Source organism: Hetaerina americana, unplaced genomic scaffold (assembly GCF_022747635.1).
Source record: "Hetaerina americana unplaced genomic scaffold, ioHetAmer1.1.p SCAF_2, whole genome shotgun sequence".
NCBI lineage: Eukaryota > Metazoa > Arthropoda > Insecta > Odonata > Calopterygidae > Hetaerina > Hetaerina americana.
The window spans coordinates 68,821,748-68,841,956 of NW_027286763.1; the positions used below are offsets into that span (position 1 = coordinate 68,821,748).

Sequence of the window (20,209 nt, forward strand, 5' to 3'; positions counted from 1 at the left end):
ATATATATATATATATATATATATATATATATATCTCTGTGTGTGTGTGTGTGCATATACTTATTTATGTATATGTGTGTGTGTTCGAAATAGAACGCTCTTCGGCGACGCACAAATATATAAAAACACTGATATAGATTTTTGTGTCTATGTTGTAAGAAGACAGCCACATGTGTAGTTTTGACGTTTCGATGGCACGGCTGTCATCATCAGAATCTTATGCATATGTATACATAGATACATGTGCAGCTGCCGAGAGAGGCCTGTCCGGGAATCGAACCCGGGCCCTCCGGTCAGTAACCCAACGCTCTACCCCTTGACTACCGCGACCCGCACACACACACACACACACACACACACACACACATATATATATATATATATACACACACACATATACATAGAAAGCAATCGACAAAGAAATTCGGTTTGATAGGGTAGTGTAGTTCCTATTACTGTATGTTAAGCCTTCTAAATCAGTTCTGTAGAAACGAGTTCTTTTTCAATGGCCACCTGCAGTTTCCCAAGGAGATTTTATACCCAGAAAATGCACCATTTCAATTTTAGATGGGGTTTCCGTATGGCATCACCCGGACCCTTGCCCCTCCGTTCATTCTCTGAACGCTTAATCGGTCGGTCTATACGTTACCCTTAATATCAATGAATATGCATGTATAAGATCACCTAATACTTAACAATTATACTTGTAGGTTTTTGAGTATATATATATATATATATATATATATATATATATATATATATATATATATATATATATATATATATAATGTATAACACTTAGCACTAGTGGACACAGACAAAAACACAGAAACACACAAAAAAAGAGACTCACTATTTTTCGAATTTTCGGTGGTCGTTGCCACCTTTATCAAGGAGGAGAGGGACAGAACTGAAGGGAATACGAGGGCTGGAGCGATGGATGGAAGGGGAAGGTGGGGAGGGAATTCCGAAGGGACGGGTTTGGAGGGGCAGCGTTAGAAGGGTGGGAAAAATGTAGAAGGTGATGGGGGTGGAAGGGGGATGAAAATATAATTAGAACAGGGTAATTAGTGCCTAATATTGATTCCTGGCCAGTTCCAGGACTCCAAAAGCCAGATGAAGGATTGCTCTAGTGTTTTCAGTTTCAGAGGAGGATCAGAGGGTGGGAGGGATGCTATGATTGATACACTATAGCATTTATCAAAGGGAGTGTTGTGTTCGGAGGCGTGTTTGGGGATAGGGAGCATGTCAATGAAGGAAGAGTTTTTGCATGAGGCTCGGTGGTTGTTGATTCTGATATTGAGGGGTGTGGTGGTTTGCCCAATATAATAGGCAGGGCACAGTTGGCACTTCAGAAGGTACACTACATTGCTAGAAGTGCAAGTAGAGGAGGGAATTGGTGGGAGAGAGTTAAAAAGCGGGTGGGAGAGGGATGGGATTTTGGTTTTGAAAATAGGGCATGTTTTACATCTGGGTTTATTGCAAGGCGTTGGAGTGGTTTTAGGACGGGTTGGGGATTTAAGGAGTGGATTTGTTGATTTGAGGAGATCGGATAGGTTGGCGGGGCGTTTGAAAGTAACTGAGGGGCATTTGGGAAAAAGGTTGGCGGTGGCATTATGATTTTTTAGGATAGGGTAGAGGTCTTTCAGGATTGATCGTATAGATTCTAAGCCCGGGAAGTATGTAGTGCAAATTGAGAGAGGGTGGGGTTCTGCGGTGGAGGAAGGTTTGGGAGTGTACGCATGTTTTCGGATTCTTTTGTTCAGGAGGGATTCGGGATAACCTCTTTTTAGGAGGGAACAGTGTAGACTTGAAAGGAAATAATCAAGGGAATCAGGGTCACTACAAATTCTGTGTCCCCTTGTGGATAGGGAGTAAGGAATGGAGCGTTTTGTGTGATATGGGTGGCAACTATTGTAGTGTAAGTATTGCTGTTTGTTTGTGGGTTTAATATGTACAGAGGTGTGAAATGTTTGGTTTCTTAATGTAACATTTACATCTAGGAAGGTGATTTGGGAGGAGGATACTGCAGAACTAAAGGAAATAGAGGACGAAGCATTGAGGTCGGAAATGAAAGCTTTCAGGGAATCGGTACCATATTGCCAGAGGAGGAAGATATCATCGATGTACCTGAGCCACAATAGAGGTTTCAGTGGTTGTTTTGACAGGAATTTCTTCTCTGCGAGACCAAGAAAGAGGTTTGCATAGGAAGGGCTGAACCTGCTACCCATGGCACAGCCCTTGATTTGTAAGAAGAATTTGTCGTTAAAGAAAAAGGAGTTGCGGGTGAGGATGAACTCGGAAAGACTAAGGAGAAAATCTGTGCTGGGTATGTGTGGCTCAGGGCGTTGGGAGAGGTAATGTTTGAGAGCGGAGAGACCTTCTGAGTGGGGAATCGATGTGTATAGGGATGTTGCATCTATGGTGGCCATAATGATCTCAGTATCTGGAGGGAGGGAGGTTGATTTTAGCCTTTCCAGGAAATGGTAAGAATCTTTGGTGTATGACGGTAGGGAATGGACTATCGGTTGGAGATAGTGGTCTACAAATGCAGAGATTCTTTCAGTTGGGGAGTGACGGGAGGATAAAATCGGACGACCGGGATTCCCAGGCTTGTGAATCTTTGGAAGGATATAGAAATGAGGGGTGCGTGGGTGGGGAGGGGAGAGGAGGTCCAGGTCTGAAGGAGATAGACCCTCATTTGGCCCGTTGGACACGAGAAATTCAATAAGTTCCTTCTGAAGTGCGGGGTTTGGGTCTTCGGGGATTTGCCGGTATGCGCACGTATCCGAGAGTTGCCTGTCAACCTCCGTTATGTAATCCGATCTATTTAAGACAACAACTGTTGAACCTTTGTCCGCGGAAGTAATGATGATATTAGGATCCTTAATTAGCCTTTTTAGTTCAGTGGATTCGGTTGGAGACAGGTTGGGTCGAGGATTTAGGGTCTTGAGGAAAGACGGGTTGGAAATTCTGGACAGGAGAAGGTTTATAAAAATTTCAATTGGATGATTTGGGGGGAGGGGATTGGGTTCTCGGGCAGAAGCCGGCTTGAATTTATGTAAGGCGTTGTGAAGGGGTCTGGAAACTTGCTGGAGTGACGGTTGGGAATCCCAAAATGCCTTTTTTGTGTGTTTCTGTGTTTTTGTCTGTGTCCACTAGTGCTAAGTGTTATACATTATTATTCACGTCCGTGAGTCTTTCAAAAAGTGTTATATATATATATATATATATATATATATATATATATATATATATATTCAAGCTCTCATTGAGTTGCCTTACGGGGCCATGATTTCCTATTCCAATTGAATGAAAACCTAACGGTTTTTATTAGTTTTGTTTGAAAATGTCATTCGGATGAGAATTCTTGATTTGCTCCCTTTCATTATTCGGAAGTTTTCGGAAAAATACCGTGAGGCTGGTTTCAATTGTCATAGCCAACGAAAGCGTCTTCCCATACTAATCTGGCAATAACTCAATCATTTAAATTACCCGGGGCCTATGAATGATTTTTAAATAGAGTTGAAGTTATTGAAAGCTATGAATGAATTCCATAGTTCCAGTTGGGTATCGTTGAGAATCAAAAGTTAGTCGGAGAAGTTTGAGTTGGAACAGTTGGGGGCAACTTCCAAATCGTTCTTAGTAAATGTCCTATTAAAAGCCCTGCGCCCACCGAGAAGAATGAACGAGTCATCCAATCGAGTAAAATGAATCCCAAAGACCGAAATCTCCCTCCAATTAATATCTGTTGCCATTAAAACTTCACTTCGAAAGTTGAAATCTTGCAATATACCTATTCCGGGAGTGCTGCGGTTTAAACGGCAGACCGGTGACCAGTGTTCCTCGTCTCGTAATGGAAACTCAACCTTGGTAGGCATGCCGTTAAGAAGGCTCAGGAGATGGCATTAGGCCTTTCATTAAGGGAGCTGAGTGCTGCCATTTTCCTCGAAAATGTCCCCGCCACTCGGTGTTCTCTTTCCTCAGTTCCCAACTTATATATTCCCGCAGTACCTCACATAATAGGTAGTAAACTTTTCGAACAAGCTCCGGTTGTACATTTCCCCACCTCTCTTTCAACCTTTCCTTCCTTCCACCCGCCGCCCGACCGCAGACCCGACCCCACCAACTCCCGACCGATTGCCTCGGAATATCTGGGCGACGGAGAAGTCCCAAACGCCGTCGTTTTGGAAGGGATTTTCTTTTTTTGAGCAACGATTTATGAACATAGGCCGCGCGAAGTTGTATTTTGTCGGTGGAGGAAAATAGTAATTGCTTGGAGGGAGGTTAGCGGCAAGATAGGAAGATATTTAAACAGGAAAAAATCCAAACGAATAAAAAAAACTCGTTGTAGAAAAGATTTTAAGGAATCCACGCATGATGGAGGAAGGGCATCCTTCGTTCTTCACGACTTGAGCATCGGCTAACTTATCTTTCATATTTCTTGTGTTCATAGCTTTTTAACCTTCCAGTCTTCTCCTCTCTTTCCTGAGTAATTTAAAATGGATGAAGGCGGGGATGGGCTCGTGAAAATTTGAGATCTCACTTCATTCGGCCCTGGACCCCCTTAAAAAATACCGCGCTTTACAGTGATGGTATATTAGAATGAATGCCTCATTCATTCTAGTTTCGCCTGAATACACTCATTAAAATTCGAGGAAGTGTGTGTACAGTAGCGTCTGGAACCAATTACACGTTAATGAAACTTCACTTCTGTCATTCAAAGCCAAAATAGTCAATTATAATATGAACATTAGCTGCCCGCGCTGTACCTTAATCTAAACCAGCAGATTTGCAAAAGAAATATATGTGCACAATATTTTTTATCTATATCACTTCGTCACTATCTCTAAGTTTCATGGAATCGGGATAATTTTTTTCAGTACTCATTCAAGCTACGTACATGGTAGCTTGAATGTATATAGTTGAATTTACTATTTTGTTTTTAATTTACCTAAGCAGATTACAATTAAAATGTATCACGATCTTTAGCAATAATTGAAGCTACATTGAGTCAAATAATAATTAATGTTAAAATCACTTTTTTTTAAAGATTCACTCACATCATTGACATCAAAGTTTTCAGTATTATATGCTTTTGAAATTGAAAGTAGTAATTGAAAAGAAGTACAATTTAGTATCAGGCGTCTCTGTAAATTGATGATACACTACTATTATAGCGGTACATATTTTTACTTGCCGAAAAATCATAAATATGTATTAAATTTCTTTGTGTATAGTGGAGTCACCTATTACAAAAGATTTAAAAAGGTTCACCCGGATAACCTTTTTTTTATTTTAAATCAGTAAGATAAATTGTCTCATCTTTGTAAAAGTATCATCTCAGAATAATCTTTAGTTGCAAAGTACTTTGTCCTTACTTTTAAGGTGAATACACCAAACAGCTGCCAAAAATAATGCCGCAGAGAAATTATCCGGTCTCGGCATCAATCAATGTAAAATGGTTTTGAATCAAAAACGGTTTTATTATAATGCTTTTATTCTGTGAAGCATATTGATATCTATTCTCTCTTTGATATCCCAGAAAGTTATTTTTATCTCATTGAAATATATACATTATAGAATTCTTTACGATTTATTAAATTGTATCTTACTTCTCCACTCTTAAGCTTCATTCAAAGTGGAGAAAATGTAGTATATTACCTCTAAGAACGTTAATTGATATTAAAACTAAGAATCAAATAAACCACATCTTGATTGACATCTTCATGAATGAACGTTAGATTGATTAATATGTATAAGTTCAGTCAATTTTCATTGGCACAATAGACTTTGAAGTGGAAAATAATTTTTCAAGGCCTTGAAACAACAGAATTAGGATCCCTTTGAATTTTGAATAGTGTTCGAAGCTTTTGAATCCTGTTTGATTGGAAAATTTTTAGGGACCCAAATGAAGAACTAGTAAATGATGGACTCCGAGAAAATTGGTTCGTAGTGGCTTTGGGGCTTCCTCATCTTCCTTTTTTTGTGGGTCAGAATAATGTTGGATTCGTTCCATACTTGCTGGGTGTTTCTAATCTTGATGCGACTTGGAAATAGCATTGGAAAGATATCCTTCATTTCCTGCTCGAATTCTTTGAAGCCAGCTCCCCGTCTGGCACTTTGCCACTCTCCAGGTTCCAGATAGCGTAGGTCGCCTCTCTCCTCAAAGTGCGACCGGTAATGCATTTGGTGTCGAACTACTTCCGTTTCTTTCAAAATTGAAGTCCTTTTACTCACGTACAACTTTGAAAAGGGTTCTCCTTGCTGACATTATTTGATTACTCACCATTTCCCGCATCCATTCCTTTTATCTTTCGCATTCCGTTGTATCATTTGACTTCTCAAGGAAAATGCTATCAGCATTCATTCTTTGCAGTTTTTCCTTTTTCTCTATTTATTACATACAAATTAAGGAGAAACATCAATGAACCTATAAATGGCAAAGGAGGATTTTCGATTATTTCCAACTTATGTCCTGAGGCAGTTACTCTATGTACTGCACATCATTGGTTTTTCTTTAGGCAGTAGAAACATTAGGAAATTATTGATGATTCTGATAAAACATTTTGCTTGATAATGCATTTCTATGTAAGTTTTAGAAACTTTTTACACTAGGCAAATTTTGTGTGGACAGCCTTTAGTGTCAGTATAATTGAAAAAAATAAGCTTTTCAAGTGATTGAATACGCTTTTTTAGTTTCAATTGTTCCAGAGGTGAGGGAGTTAGGTTGGAACACTAAATCCATTAACCTCAAAATTCCAGGATTTCTAATTTTATTTACCAACGCCGCACTTTAAAGGAATGTAGGTCACGCCATCCAAAAAGTTATTTATTCCGCCCTTTGACCATCTTTGGTTTCTTCGAGAAAGAGTTGAATTTCTGTTGGATCGTGTGAGTGATAGTTGGCCACAAAAAATTAAATTCATGACTTTAAAGTAGGTTATCAATTATTTTTGTTTTGAGAAAATATTTCCGTTCTGGGACATATTAATATTTTTTTACAGATGGGATATAATTAGAAATCTCACATAATTGCTTGTAGATACACGAAAATAATGTGTACGTTAATTTTTTCTAAGCCGAACAATAATATTGCCTATGTAACATAGCATCTTTGTGAGCGTAAAAAACTCATGTACATAAATTATTTCAATAATATTGAATAAATTTACGTTGGTGGAGGATTTTTCAACAGTGGTTTGTTCTTCACTCTAATTTCCTTTCCAAACTTAGATCTAGGAAGAGAACATAAATTGCAGTCAGCTGGATTTCAAATTTAATGGCAGGCTTCTTGTAATGTTTTGTTTAGAGTACCGTAATTCTGGGGCCTGGTTTCTCGACATCATTTCTCACTCAATATAATTCTACCTAAACATCTTTAATCATCTAATTTAAATAAATAACTACTCTTTTTGTTGCTTCTTTAATAGTACTATAATAATATATAGGTCCTTATAAAAATGCTTTAATATTTTTTTATTATTAGAATAAGTCACGCCGATGAGTTTAGTTTGTATTTATTCATCAAATAATCAAGTAACACCATAAACTAATTTTACCTGGTGGTGTCAGGTCATGCCTTCCAGTTGAATTATTCACTCGAACTTAAGTTTGAATGAGAGTTATAGTGTTTCTTGTTGAAAATTCGTGTCTACATTTGCTTGATTTCAAGATTAACGCAGACATACAGGGTTCCATATGATTCAAACTCTTTTCCTCATTTAGGCTCTATTCGTCGCCTGAACAGCAAAGGTTATATGTTATTTGAACAACTAAAATCAATAAGTTAACCTATGATTATTTTAAACGAAGTAGATAGTAATATTTCAAATTGAAATCAGGTATAACCCGATTCTCTTCGCCTTTCCCTAACATTTATCCTTGGTATATTAGCAAGCTCATTTGCACATTCCTTTCTATTTAACCTATCAACAAAAATTTCTCTGACAATTATATAGCGAAATATAAAGTCATTCTCGATATCTGTATTCCATTAATGCATCATAATTTGAGATACATTCTTGATATTTGGTATGGCAATTGAAGCATTGTAAAGGCTTTTTATCTTCATATTATTTTACGAAACGGCGGATACACACGTCAGTACCATCTATTTACTCAGCCACCGAAGTTGAATACAGCTTCTGACGTCAAAATTAATCAATCTGCAAGGTTTCATTTACGCCCCAGGTTACCGCCGGAATTTGATAGTGTTCCAGGGAACTAAAAGCGGATCGATTTTTCCCGATTCGTTGAGCATCCCACCATATTGTCCTGACTGGGACGCATGACTCCATTCCGCCACCATGGAAATGCCATGCTTCGTATATTATTCAGGCAAGATCAGACCCCCATCAAAAGTACTCTTTTATTGCAGACCTCATCCCGCGAGCTGTTAAGGATCGGATCGTCGTCACCGTGAACGGCAGCCATCCCACCGTTCCGAAGGCAGACACTGCATCCGAAGCAGGTCCTCTGCTGCTTTAAGGGCAGAAAACCGCCATTCAAATCGCGAACCCGGATCCTCGTATTTGGCCTATTTGTATGGCTGCTGTAGTTGTTCCGTTTTATGACTCGGGGAACATCATTGTCCTTATTTTTTCACCGACTCTCGGGGCGGACGATAAAAACGGGATTTCTTTGAAACGCAGAGGCGGTAATGCTTACTCTTTTCCCATCCCTTGAGATTAAAGTAAGGAATGTCTCTTTGTGTTACCCAAGGGACGGAAATCCATCCTTTCTCTTCCCCCATGGTTTTCTGCCCCACCCCTCTCTCTCATCCTCACCCTTCTCCAGACCCTTTACTTTCAAACATTTGCATTTGCATGTACTTGAAGATGTTCCGTTTACACGGATTTTCTCACTGTACATACATACACTCACCCGAGTCCCTACCCCATTTCATACACCCGCGCTGCCTTCAGCACACGTCCAACATTCTATTGCAAAATCTCCCCGCTCCTCCGTCCTCCCCACCAGAAGGATAGAATAACAAAGGACTTTTCGCGCGGAATAATGGATTTTCTTTGTGTGGGCTCCGTTTGCAAAATCTTCCATGGAATGGCACAACACACAACGAGAACCACATCTTCTCTGAAAGGGATGGTGGGAGGGGAATGGATTGCAAAGGAGCACGGGGAGAGGGGGTGATCTCCCCCTCTTCCTATCCTCCTCAGCAGGTCTCTCCCTTGTTTGTTCAGGTTATTTACAAAGGAGAAGTTTTTTTAGAGCGAAGAGACCGGACGGGGGGGGGAAGGAGATGGGGTGGAGAAAAGAAGCAGGAAGGGAGAAGAGAACTTTTATTTTTGTGTGCATTTTCTTCTTCCCCAACCCGCTTTCTCCTTTCCTTCTTTCCCTAGGCGTGCGTTGGTGTGAGCGCGAAATCCCGACGGGCGCGACCGCGTCCCCTTCCCGTGAGTCGCAACCCCTCATTGTGGGACGCAAGGAGACGACCCGACCGGTTTCACACCGCCGCCGACCTCCCCCCCCCCTCCCCAAACTGCACACACCCATGACAGCCTCCTTCTCACAGGATTTTCACCCGCGGGGAGAGGCGCTCATGTTCACGTCCTCCTGTCCGTTTCCCTTCCCGCAGGGCTCCCTTACGGCGGCACATCCCACCCTCTATCCTCCCGCCTGTCTACTCTCATCGTCTCCCTCCCTAATGTCCCTCGAGAACACCTACCACCCCGTGGACGCCCCCTAAACCCGGTTCTCCTAATTGCAACTTAGGTGGGGGTAACGAGGGAGGGAATCAATTCCAGACGCGCATGATTCGGTCATTTGAATTCGACCGGTGACTGTGGTGGTGATTGCGGGGAGAAATTTTGTGAGCGCCCACGAATGTTTTAGGGAGAGGTTGGGAAAAGGGAGAGAAGAGACGGAGGAGGAATAGCCGTTTTGGCAAATGGGTCCCTTCCCCTCTCCTACCGTCTGTTTCTCTTTCTCCATTTGAAACAAGGCATGCCTCAGTCCCTCCATCTATTCCGTTCCTCTTTTTTTTTATTTTCATCGTCACCGTTGTCGATGGTCCCCGGATTCCGTGCGTGGAATAGAGGGCGCTCTCTCCTGCACTCGGCAGATGGTGGAAGGGTGAAAGGAGGGAGGGTCTCATTGAAAATGAAGCACGAGCTGAGAAATGAGTTGGTACGTGGCTCACAGAACCGGTGACGTAAATTTCTTCGTCATTAGAGTGGCGATACTAATGATCCTGCCGCCCGGAACACGTCCGATGAATTGCGCTCAGCCGTTTATTTGTAGCTACGCTTTTAAAGGCTTGTGAAACACCGCCGGGCATATTTGCGAACTAAATAGAGGCTCAGGAAACGGGGAGTAATTAGATTACATGTGAAATCACGCGACCCGGATTTCAATGTTTTACGTCACCATCTGTTTTCTTTTTCGTAATCAAAGGCTACCGAGTGACTCCTAAGAGATTTTGACAAAGAAATGGAGAGTATTTTGCCTACAAATATAATACTTGTCTGTAATATTTCGTTTGGCAGACACGTTGACACTTGCTTAAAAATGATTCTGCTATACATTATTCTTTGTGTTTGAGTACTTTTCATGTACCATGAGGTGAATATTTATTCATAACTTTGCACAGGCAATGCGGTTGACGGGGAGGCTGCAACTGCTTTTCTATGTGGAATTATTTTCTGCATCCGTTTCAGTGAGTTCGTCTCTTTGTATGACCGCGAAATGACGTACCTTTCATTGCAATTTAGCGATGAAAAATGTCCCTCGCTGCACGCTATTTCAGGGAATTTTCTGCTTTTTCGCGTCATCAGTTAAGATTTGGATGTGTGAATGTGAAGAGGGAGGCCAATAAACCTTTTCCTCGAAGCCGCACTGTCGTATTAGAGGAAGAAATTTTTTCATCGTCTTGCGAAAACTCTTAAATAATGAGATTTACCTATGAATCATAAGATCAGTTGAGGCTACTAAGGCCTTTTGGCCAGAACCGACACACAGAGAACTTTAGTCCGGCCAGCGACGATGTGGTGTTACGAAAAAAGTCACCCTGCGGGATAGACGACCAATGGCTTCTCAGAGTACGTAAAACTCGCATAGCATCTCGCCCGCATGCAAAATTTCACCTTGCGTTAAATTATATGCCGATCTTTTGGTTACTTTGGCTACGATGATTTCTCTCCAACCATGTGTAATCAAGTACTCTTGGTGGTCGTAATATTACATGGTTTTACCCTTTACAATCAATCCAAAAAAAATTACGGAGGAAATATTTACGATTTATTAAATAATTACTCATTGTTCGGCTAATATGTTGTACTTATTTGGTCAAAATAGTTTTTCCATCTCAAAATCCGTTTCCATTCTACTCTCATAATAGAATAATAAATTTCAATTAATTTACCCAGTTATTCCTTGTAACTGTACAGAAATCGATATTTTCATTTTATATATTCGTCGAGGATTTGTTTACGAGAGTTTCAGAGTAGTGTAATTCAAATCCTTTGAAAAGTTTCTTACACTAAATTAAATAAGAATAAAAAAGATGAAATCGTCCTTCTGGACCCCTGATTATAACCCAAAAGTGGCCTATTGGGATCCCTAGGGTAAATGAGCCATCAGTCATGTGCAGAAGACAGAATAATAAAGCAATTAGCCCTTTGGTCAATTATTGGCCCATGGTTTCGTAGGCCAGAAGTTTTATATCCTCATAATGATAAGTGGTTGGCAAAAATACAAAAGACTGACCAAAAGATTGAGTTTGGTTCTAATAAATTTGCATCGGTAAGTAGTATTTAAATAAATAATTAAAGACAAGGGAGCTTATCCACGACTCCCGGCGTAATAGGCTATTTTTATCTCGCTTTCTACCACTTCTAGAATAGTTTCTAATTTTAAATTGCCTGCGTTTCTTCTCTATCCCAAACCAGGACCGCCGGAGGCCTTCCGGGTAAATCGCCATCGGCCGCTCCCGGAGCCTCATCATCCAACCCCGAGGGCAAACTTCAAGGAGCTGGCGCCGGGGGTGCAGGTGTCGCCGCCGGCGGAGGGGCGGCGGGGATGGGAGGTGCGGGGGCGGGCGGCGGCGCCCCCGGGGGCAGTCCCGGGGGTGCCGGTGCGGCCCAGAATAAAGCCCTAGCGAACGTCAAGGGGGAACATCCGTCGGTGAGTAGTTGCGAGTCAGATTCCTCATTTGCCATTTAGATGTTGGTTTCGCCTCGGTGTGTCTGTTTGTCTGTGTGTCTGTGTGTGTGTGCAGCGCTGTGCTGTGTTCTGCTTCTCAAAATGCGCTCTCTGATTTTGAGTGTTGTGCGAATGTGAAAATGTGTGTGTTTATGTATCTAAAACTGTTCCAATTTTAATATACTTCGACGCTGGAGTGTCTTCTATATTTTTGCTTTTCCTATGTTCCAAAAGGAAGGAGGTAGTCCGCCAGACTCCTCTTGTTCATCCTCATTGGCCGAGTGGTCTTCAATCGGGTTATTCCCCGAATCGTGCGTGACCAAGGACGGTGGAAATATAACGCTGGTGAATGACTTAATTACTGCAAAAAATTTATTAAAATCTCCATGATAAATTTGACTCTAAACTTTAGCGACTCTCATAGCCGTCTTCCTCTTAAAAAATTAAATGATATAATCGCGTTAAATTGGAAGTGTTTTTTACAAAGATTTTTGCCCGTTCTGGTTTTTCCTAAAGGTAGACCCAATCACATTGCTGTGCTGATTTATGGAGAAGGATATTTCGAATTAAAAAATTCTGCGAACAACTTGCCGCCTTTCTCTTACATTTCCGCTTGTTCTTCACTCTGTAATCACAAATTCAAATCCTCGGTCCTCGTGCCGAGTAATAATCACCGAGCTCCAGCCTCGAAGTTACAGTTTTCTCAACTTATCCATCATTTTATTATTCATGTTTACATAATATATATATATGTATTTGCAGTTTCGATGGTGCCTGTTAATGTGCTGCCTGTGTGTACTAACCGCTGTCCGTGTCTTCATTCCTCACTTCCTTTTATGTCTATCTCTTTTTCTAATATTAGTGCGGAATGCTGGATGTCATCCCCTTCCGGATCTCCCTTCCTCCCACGTTCACTCTCCAACTTCCTGGGTGGGCCTTCCCGTTAAAAAAAAAGGCAAGGGATTCTGGACCCGTTTTCTAAACTTCGCCATTTATGCATAAGTTATGGAAAAAATCAACTTTTGAAACTTTCTTTTTTTGCTGCTGCTGACATCAACACTCGAATGATATTCTCATAATATTCGGATTTAAAAAAAAAATACTGCTCGAGAAAATAAATGGCCCAAATTAAATTCTCGCATTTTTCTAACTTAGCACTTTATTTTTTTCCGTCTGCCGTCTGAAGGGCATGTAATGTTTGGCGCAAATTTTGGCGAATTCATTTAATCAAAATTTTAATTAAGCCACCGTACTTATCAAAGATTTTTAAGAAATTCTCATGAGTTGTTTTGGACGAAGAGGATTTTGCCTTACTTTTTACAAACTTTACCGTTACGTTTCTTAATCGGCATTGATAAAATTGAAGGCGCAAGAGCCGTGTTTTCTTTTCGTCTCACATTTCTTAAATGTTTAATTATAAGTGTTCGCAAATGAATTTACATCACATCATTCACTTTTGCATTTCTTAATGTGCTGTACTAGAGTCTATATTCTGTGTCCCAGGTCAATTGGCCGTTTTTAATTATTGTATTTGCTCAAAAAAACCACTTAAAATTTTAATTTAATTACGTTTAATTGATTACGTTTTTTTCTTGTGGCAAGTTTAATACTTATTTCAAATTTGATGAAATAATTGTACACTCAATACTTATTTTTCAAAACATCATTTCCAATGTGTTGTTAATTCAAAAATAAAACATTTCAATTATAACTTCGTAATCATGAAAATAGATACATTTGAGGTTAAATTCTAAGGATAATGATTTTCTAAGGCCAAATAGGCTATAAATCGAGTAAATTCTCATATACATAGTATCGTCGGTGATCATCCTTCCTAGAAATTTCTAAAATAAATGGAACCAGTTAGCGCAATTGCTCGTTTATATTTCATTAGCCGTAGGATGCAATCAAGTTTTGAAGAGATCGCATGTAACAAATTATGCTTGTCTAGTGGTCTACTCTAACGCAAATGATTATCACTCTCACTACCTCGAGAAAATAGTAGCGTGTGTAAAATGCCATACGAACATGGCAGTATCTATCCGTAATGACCCTGCGTCACTTCAGAGAGAGACTTGGTATTCATTCGCACGGGAAACACGATTTTGCCAACGCCCGCAGACTCCACCACCAACCTTCCCACCATTCCCAAAACCTTTCGACTATCCTCATCTCCTTCCCTCTTCCGACCTACCTCTCTCTCTCTTTCTTAATCTCAATCTCTATCAGTGTTGTTCGAGAGGTTTCCTGCAAGATGTTTCACGCCTTCCTGGAGCCTTCCGCTGCCGACGAGAGAGTGGCGAAGCCCCCCTCGACACGATGGAGCCGATAACCAGATCCCACGGACTAAGCCGATCTATTATCTATGTCTGTCTATCTCCTCTCTCTAATACTCTCCGAAATCCTATTCACCTCCTATCCCCACCCAACTGTCCCCCTAGGTTGTCCTTTATTGCCCGTGTTTGTCTCTCTCTCTCTCTCTCTTCAGTGTGTGATTAGTTTGTGTGCGTGTGCTTCTGTCTCCTTAGTGAATGCCTAAATTATTCTATTCTTTAACCCACTCACCTCATCTTACCAATTTACCAGAATGTCCGGATATTATCATCGGAATTTTCAGTACGTATTTGTTTCCTAGTTTCCCCACCTTTAGAATATTTTTTATATTTACCCGGTTTAAACGCCATGATTTGCGTAAAAACAATTATTTATTTTTTATTTTATTTAACTTTCGCAGTTTAAATAAGTCTTCAGGTAAAATCAAACCGTCTCTAGCCCATATGGAAGATGATTCATTTGATGGCGAAGTTGCTGGAAAACACCAAAGCACTAGCTAGTCATCATCCAACTCCATCACATTGAATAAAATGCCCAATTTCCTTATACTCAGAGGCCTTTATCCGATGAGAAATGTCGACATTTTAAGATATTCTTGCGTTATCTATTTGAAGCTGAAGTTTTTACCGAATGTGTGCATCAGAGAGCGAAGTTTTGCTCCTAATCATATCTCCTCAACAGAAAAGAATATAAATTACATTTCAATCGTGTGATTTCCCCTTGTCGTGACTAATTTATTTTTAAACTTTGAAAACTAAATTTAAGAGAGAGGGTATAATCGTCTTTCGTGTATGCCTTAGTTTGTTTTCTCTGATAAAGTTTATAAGATTTTGCATTAAAATAATTGGTCGTTAGGGTATAGCTAAAGCGATTTTATGTCAGTAATTTAATCGATTAATCAACCCCGATGGCCAATACGATTTACGGATTTCCTAATCGTACGCGGATGTGACTGTGCCTATGTGTATATTTCATTTAACTATACACAGTTTTCAAACTTTTCAAAAACTGCTTCCTGAATGAACGTAAATGTTGTTCAATATCTATTTGCCTCTATACTTTTAATATGTTATCACAATCGAATCAAATTTAAACAAAATATTTGTTGCCTTGGCGCCAAATGCTCTGCGATAGATTAACTGCAATAAATATATGATTGAAAAGTTTTGTTCGAAAACACAAAACTACAGTTTTCGTGAACAATCATTCAGGATACCCACATCTCTCTTTTGCTTTGCTAATTTTCACTTTTGATTTTGGAGGAATGTTTTCTACCCAACAGCCGTAAATCATCCCAAAAATTCTGTATTGACGGTACAGTAGATGAGTTCAGGGATACGACCCATACTCAGGCCTCTCAAATGATGTCAATGTTAATCAAGCCAACAGATAAACGTTAGGTTTCATTCATGAACCTGTCGTAAATGTACATGAAAGATATAATTTATAGTTTGTATGTGAATACAATGGGAGAGTTTTCTGCTCTAGAGAAGTTGTCTTTTGCATTATTCACTTTTTAACTTCACGACACATGAGATAATTAATAACGTCTAAAAATCAATCAGATACTTCAGTCAACACTTCAATCTGCATTAATGCATTAAAAATTCTTTCCCCCGCTGTACAACAGAAATTATGGCCGCGGAAATCAGCCACCCATTATGCTTCCGTTTTCACCTCCTTTAGAATATAATCATTAACTTTTTTTAATAAATATAGCTTAATCAAGTGAAATTTTGTACGGTTCCCAAATTAAAATTCTAGCTATGTTAAAATTATTGCAACTGAATTTTGGGTAGTATCTTATCTTTATTTATCGTAGATCTCAATTACAAAGTAAACTATGAATGAATCCAATTTGATGACCACACTGATAATATTCAATGACAGAGATTTTCAGGGATAAATCATTGCTTAATAGTGATTTACGGTCAAGAATAATTCAAAAACTGACCTGGAATCAAGTTCTACGACCTTGTTTGCGAATATTTCCTAGATAACTGTTAGATTTTTGAGGCAAAATTGTTTTTCAGCTGCAAAAATGAAAGTAGGCCACTTTCACCACATCTATAATCAAAGAGATATCTGCAGCGATATATATATTTTGTTTGTGCATATATTTATATATATATATATATATATATATATATATATATGTAATATATATATATATATACACACAAACATTTCTTTTATCTACATGAAATTTATACATGATATATATATATATGTGTGTGTGTGTGTGTGTATGCATCTGTATATGTTTTATTTATTAACACACCACCGCATGTAAAAATACAGTTGTGTGAGCACACATTTGTATGTGCAACCATGTTTTTGAAAATTAATAGCATGTGCCGCAGCCATGAAATCAAACGCAATACAAAAGCCAGAGATAAACCGCGTCCCGTTGAAGTGGAAGGAAAACAAAAGATAATTCCAAAAATGAGACAGCAAATGATATGATGCAATAATCTTTATGACCTTTATTCTCTCCCAACCCCTGAGAAGCCACTCTCATTATCCTCCCGCATCCGGAGCATCCGGAAGACACCCTCACCTCACACCGCGCGGGGCTAAGGACGTGATAGCTACCTCCCATTCCTCCCCACCCGCATATTACTCCACCTTCGTCCACCCAACTAACTCCCACCATTCTTATCGTTGAAACCTCCGCTTTATCCGAGGAAAGTCTTCATTTCGCACCCATTTGAAGCCAGAGTTTGACGCTTCTCCCTTTTCCGCTTCAAGAGAACGAAGGGCGATCGAGGTTGCCACAACCTCCCCCGGCGAGAGACCTCTTTTTCTCACTCCTTTTCCCTGGCAAGGAGACTGTCAACTTTTGTGTTTAACCTGGAGCAACTCTGCCCACTCCACTCCGTAACGATGGTACGTATGCACACACAAACACACGCGCGCGCGCGCACACACACACACATATACATATATATATATATATATATATATATATATATATATATATATATATATATATATATATTCGGACGACACCTTGGAAAACAAAAAAACAGATAACATTTAAATGGACACTCACTCTGAAAAGTGAGTGTCCTTTTACGTGTTACCTTTTTTATTTTTGTGTTCCATTGTGCCGTCCAACTGTTATATTGCTCACGTAAGTGCTTCTACGTCATCAAATATATATACATAAACCGTGACACATGTAAGAGCATTGGCCCGGCAAGTCGAAAGATACGGTCTTCAAGTCCTGGTCAAGGAAATATTTTTGCACCTGTGATCTGCTTGATTCCGCCTTCCCCACTTCTGTGTTTGTCCCTTACATGTGTTCCTATGTGGTCTCTTTTCCTTATATCTATATCCATGTGAATGAATACACATATGTGTGTGTATATATATATATATATATATATATATATATATATATATATATATATATATAGGTCGCGGTAGTCCAGTGGGTAGAGCGTTGGACTGCTGACTGGAGGGTCCCGGGTTCGATTCCCGGGCAAGGCACTCTGGGCACCTGCAGCTCCACCCAAGCTATGTGATTTTTCGGGTACCATGTCTTCCTGGGAAACCACAACCGGCACAGGGAAAGGAACTGGCCCCCCTACCCTGATGTGTGAATTTCACACGCCGTATAGGGCTTAGTACTGGGTGATCTCTACCATCACCTACTAAACCGACCTTCGGGTTGACTACTGTGTTTATGGTTTTTTATATATATAAAAAAATACTACACTATATATATAAAAATACCATAATATATATATATATATATATATATATATATATATATATATATATATATATATATATATATATATATATATATATACATACTATAAAGGTACAAGTTTTATGCGTTTTAATTTTTTTAGCAGGTACACATTCGTAAACTTTTACTCACTATCTATATCAAAGTGGTTTCATTTTAATTAAAAATTAATCAGAGGCTATAAAATCTGATAGATACGTTGGAGAAATCCGTTGCCATGTCTGGATGTCTTAAGAGTCAGCACAACCAAGTTCAATTCCTCCAGTTGTTTCTCTTTTCTATACATCTCACCTGTTCTGTCTCTACGGGAAATTTTGCAAAGGATTTCACGGCTGAGGAAATGGAAGAAAGGAATAAAAAGGATTCATGCGAATAATTTCATCCCATATTTGCCCTCGAGGTTAACCGAGTTATCTTTTTCATTATTGATCCTAACTAATTTCTTTTTTCTCTTCCACTTCGAGAAATTCTAGGGGGTCTTTTTTCCCACCGGCCTATACAATACCGAAAAAAGAGGCTTGTAGAAAAATTTCGTTTCCTTGAAAGTAATTTATCGAGTGCATATAGGGGTAAAAGGTTAAGGAGAGTGGGAGAGAATAAAGGTATGAACATGAAAGGTTAGATTTTAAATTGTTCATGAATTCATAACCAAAAATCTTACCAACGGAGAAAACATATTATTCGAAATCTTAAGGATATAGGTATAGGTAAAGGAAATGGTTACACACTAAAGCAGTACCACGAGACTAATAGGAAATGTCGGAGAATAGAATATTCCAGGAAAAACATCTTCTTTTCCTGTAATTAAACCGCAGTTTTCCCGGCTGTTTCCCTGACCATTAGATCTAAAGTAAAATCAAGGTTTCTTCTTGAATCGTTCAGTAATCTAACCACTATCTTCAGTTAAAGATTAAGAATCGATGTCAACGGGTTATTCTCTTCGTTGGCCTGAATATGAAAGTAAATTAAATATTTTAAAAAATATCAATGGTCATTTTTTTACGTTTCTCTTTCTCCATCGAAAACATTGAATTAATCCCCATTATTATATTTTATTATATTTACATTACTATTATATATTATTGCATGTCTTAGTTTCCAATTAATATACGCTCATGTAGGCACGCAACTTCATTTCTTCCTCATTCCTAATTTTTTTCTACTTCACTTGAACCCTTATTCAGTCGTGGAAGAATTGCCAAGGAGGATATTGTCTGCAATTCATAACTCTCGACATGAAGGATTGATGTTCAGAAACCAGTGAAAAGTCCTTGCCATGATCTCTCATCACTCCTTTCCCCAATATCGTTGGAAGCGACCGCATTTCGAAGGGCGTTACGATTCTATCGAGCGTACCGTCAAGCTGCACTCAGTGGTGGATTTAAATGAACGCGTTCGTGGTTTGGGTTACGATCAAAGGTCGTTTAAAGCCGTCGTTTGAATCAAGTTGGTGGGGTAGGAGACGATTTCCTGGCCATTTTGACATCAAAATCTTTGGCCATTTCATGATCCAAAAGTCATTTCCCGGTACAGTGCGACGCATCTGATTAGACGGGTTTTCCTCAAAGTCGATTCACCAGTACCCATCTAACTGCTGTTAAGCAATTTTATAAAGGAGTAGGAGTCCTCAAGATGCACTAACAAGATGAAGAAATAAATTAGCCCTCCACTCATCAGAAAAACAACCGCCCCAATAATTGTTCATGCTTTTGAATTTTTATCACTTAATAGGGATGATATCTGCCCAGCAAAGTATCGAAGTGCCTAGAGTAGTTGGATGTGTACTTTTTTGACTCTGTTTAAAAATTCAATTCATCCTTGATCCAAAATAAATGTCTATGACACATATGCTACTGGTATTATTTTGCTCAATCGTAATAATTCTACGTAAATTAACCAATTGGACCCATTTGCACTGTGATCAATGAATGCGATAATGATGAAATTGGACTG

General features: G+C 39.4%; 1 protein-coding gene across 1 annotated transcript in view; it reads left to right on the forward strand.

The window, feature by feature from the left end:
• The window catches only part of LOC139688136 (PE-PGRS family protein PE_PGRS5-like), a 476,413-nt gene extending 464,230 nt beyond the window's left edge, over positions 1 to 12,183 (forward strand). The window contains exon 3 of the mRNA XM_071585564.1: positions 11,910 to 12,183. Coding sequence (XP_071441665.1) covers positions 11,910 to 12,183 — 274 coding nt within the window. The remainder of the gene's footprint in view (positions 1 to 11,909) is intronic.
• Positions 12,184 to 20,209: the final 8,026 nt, after the last annotated feature.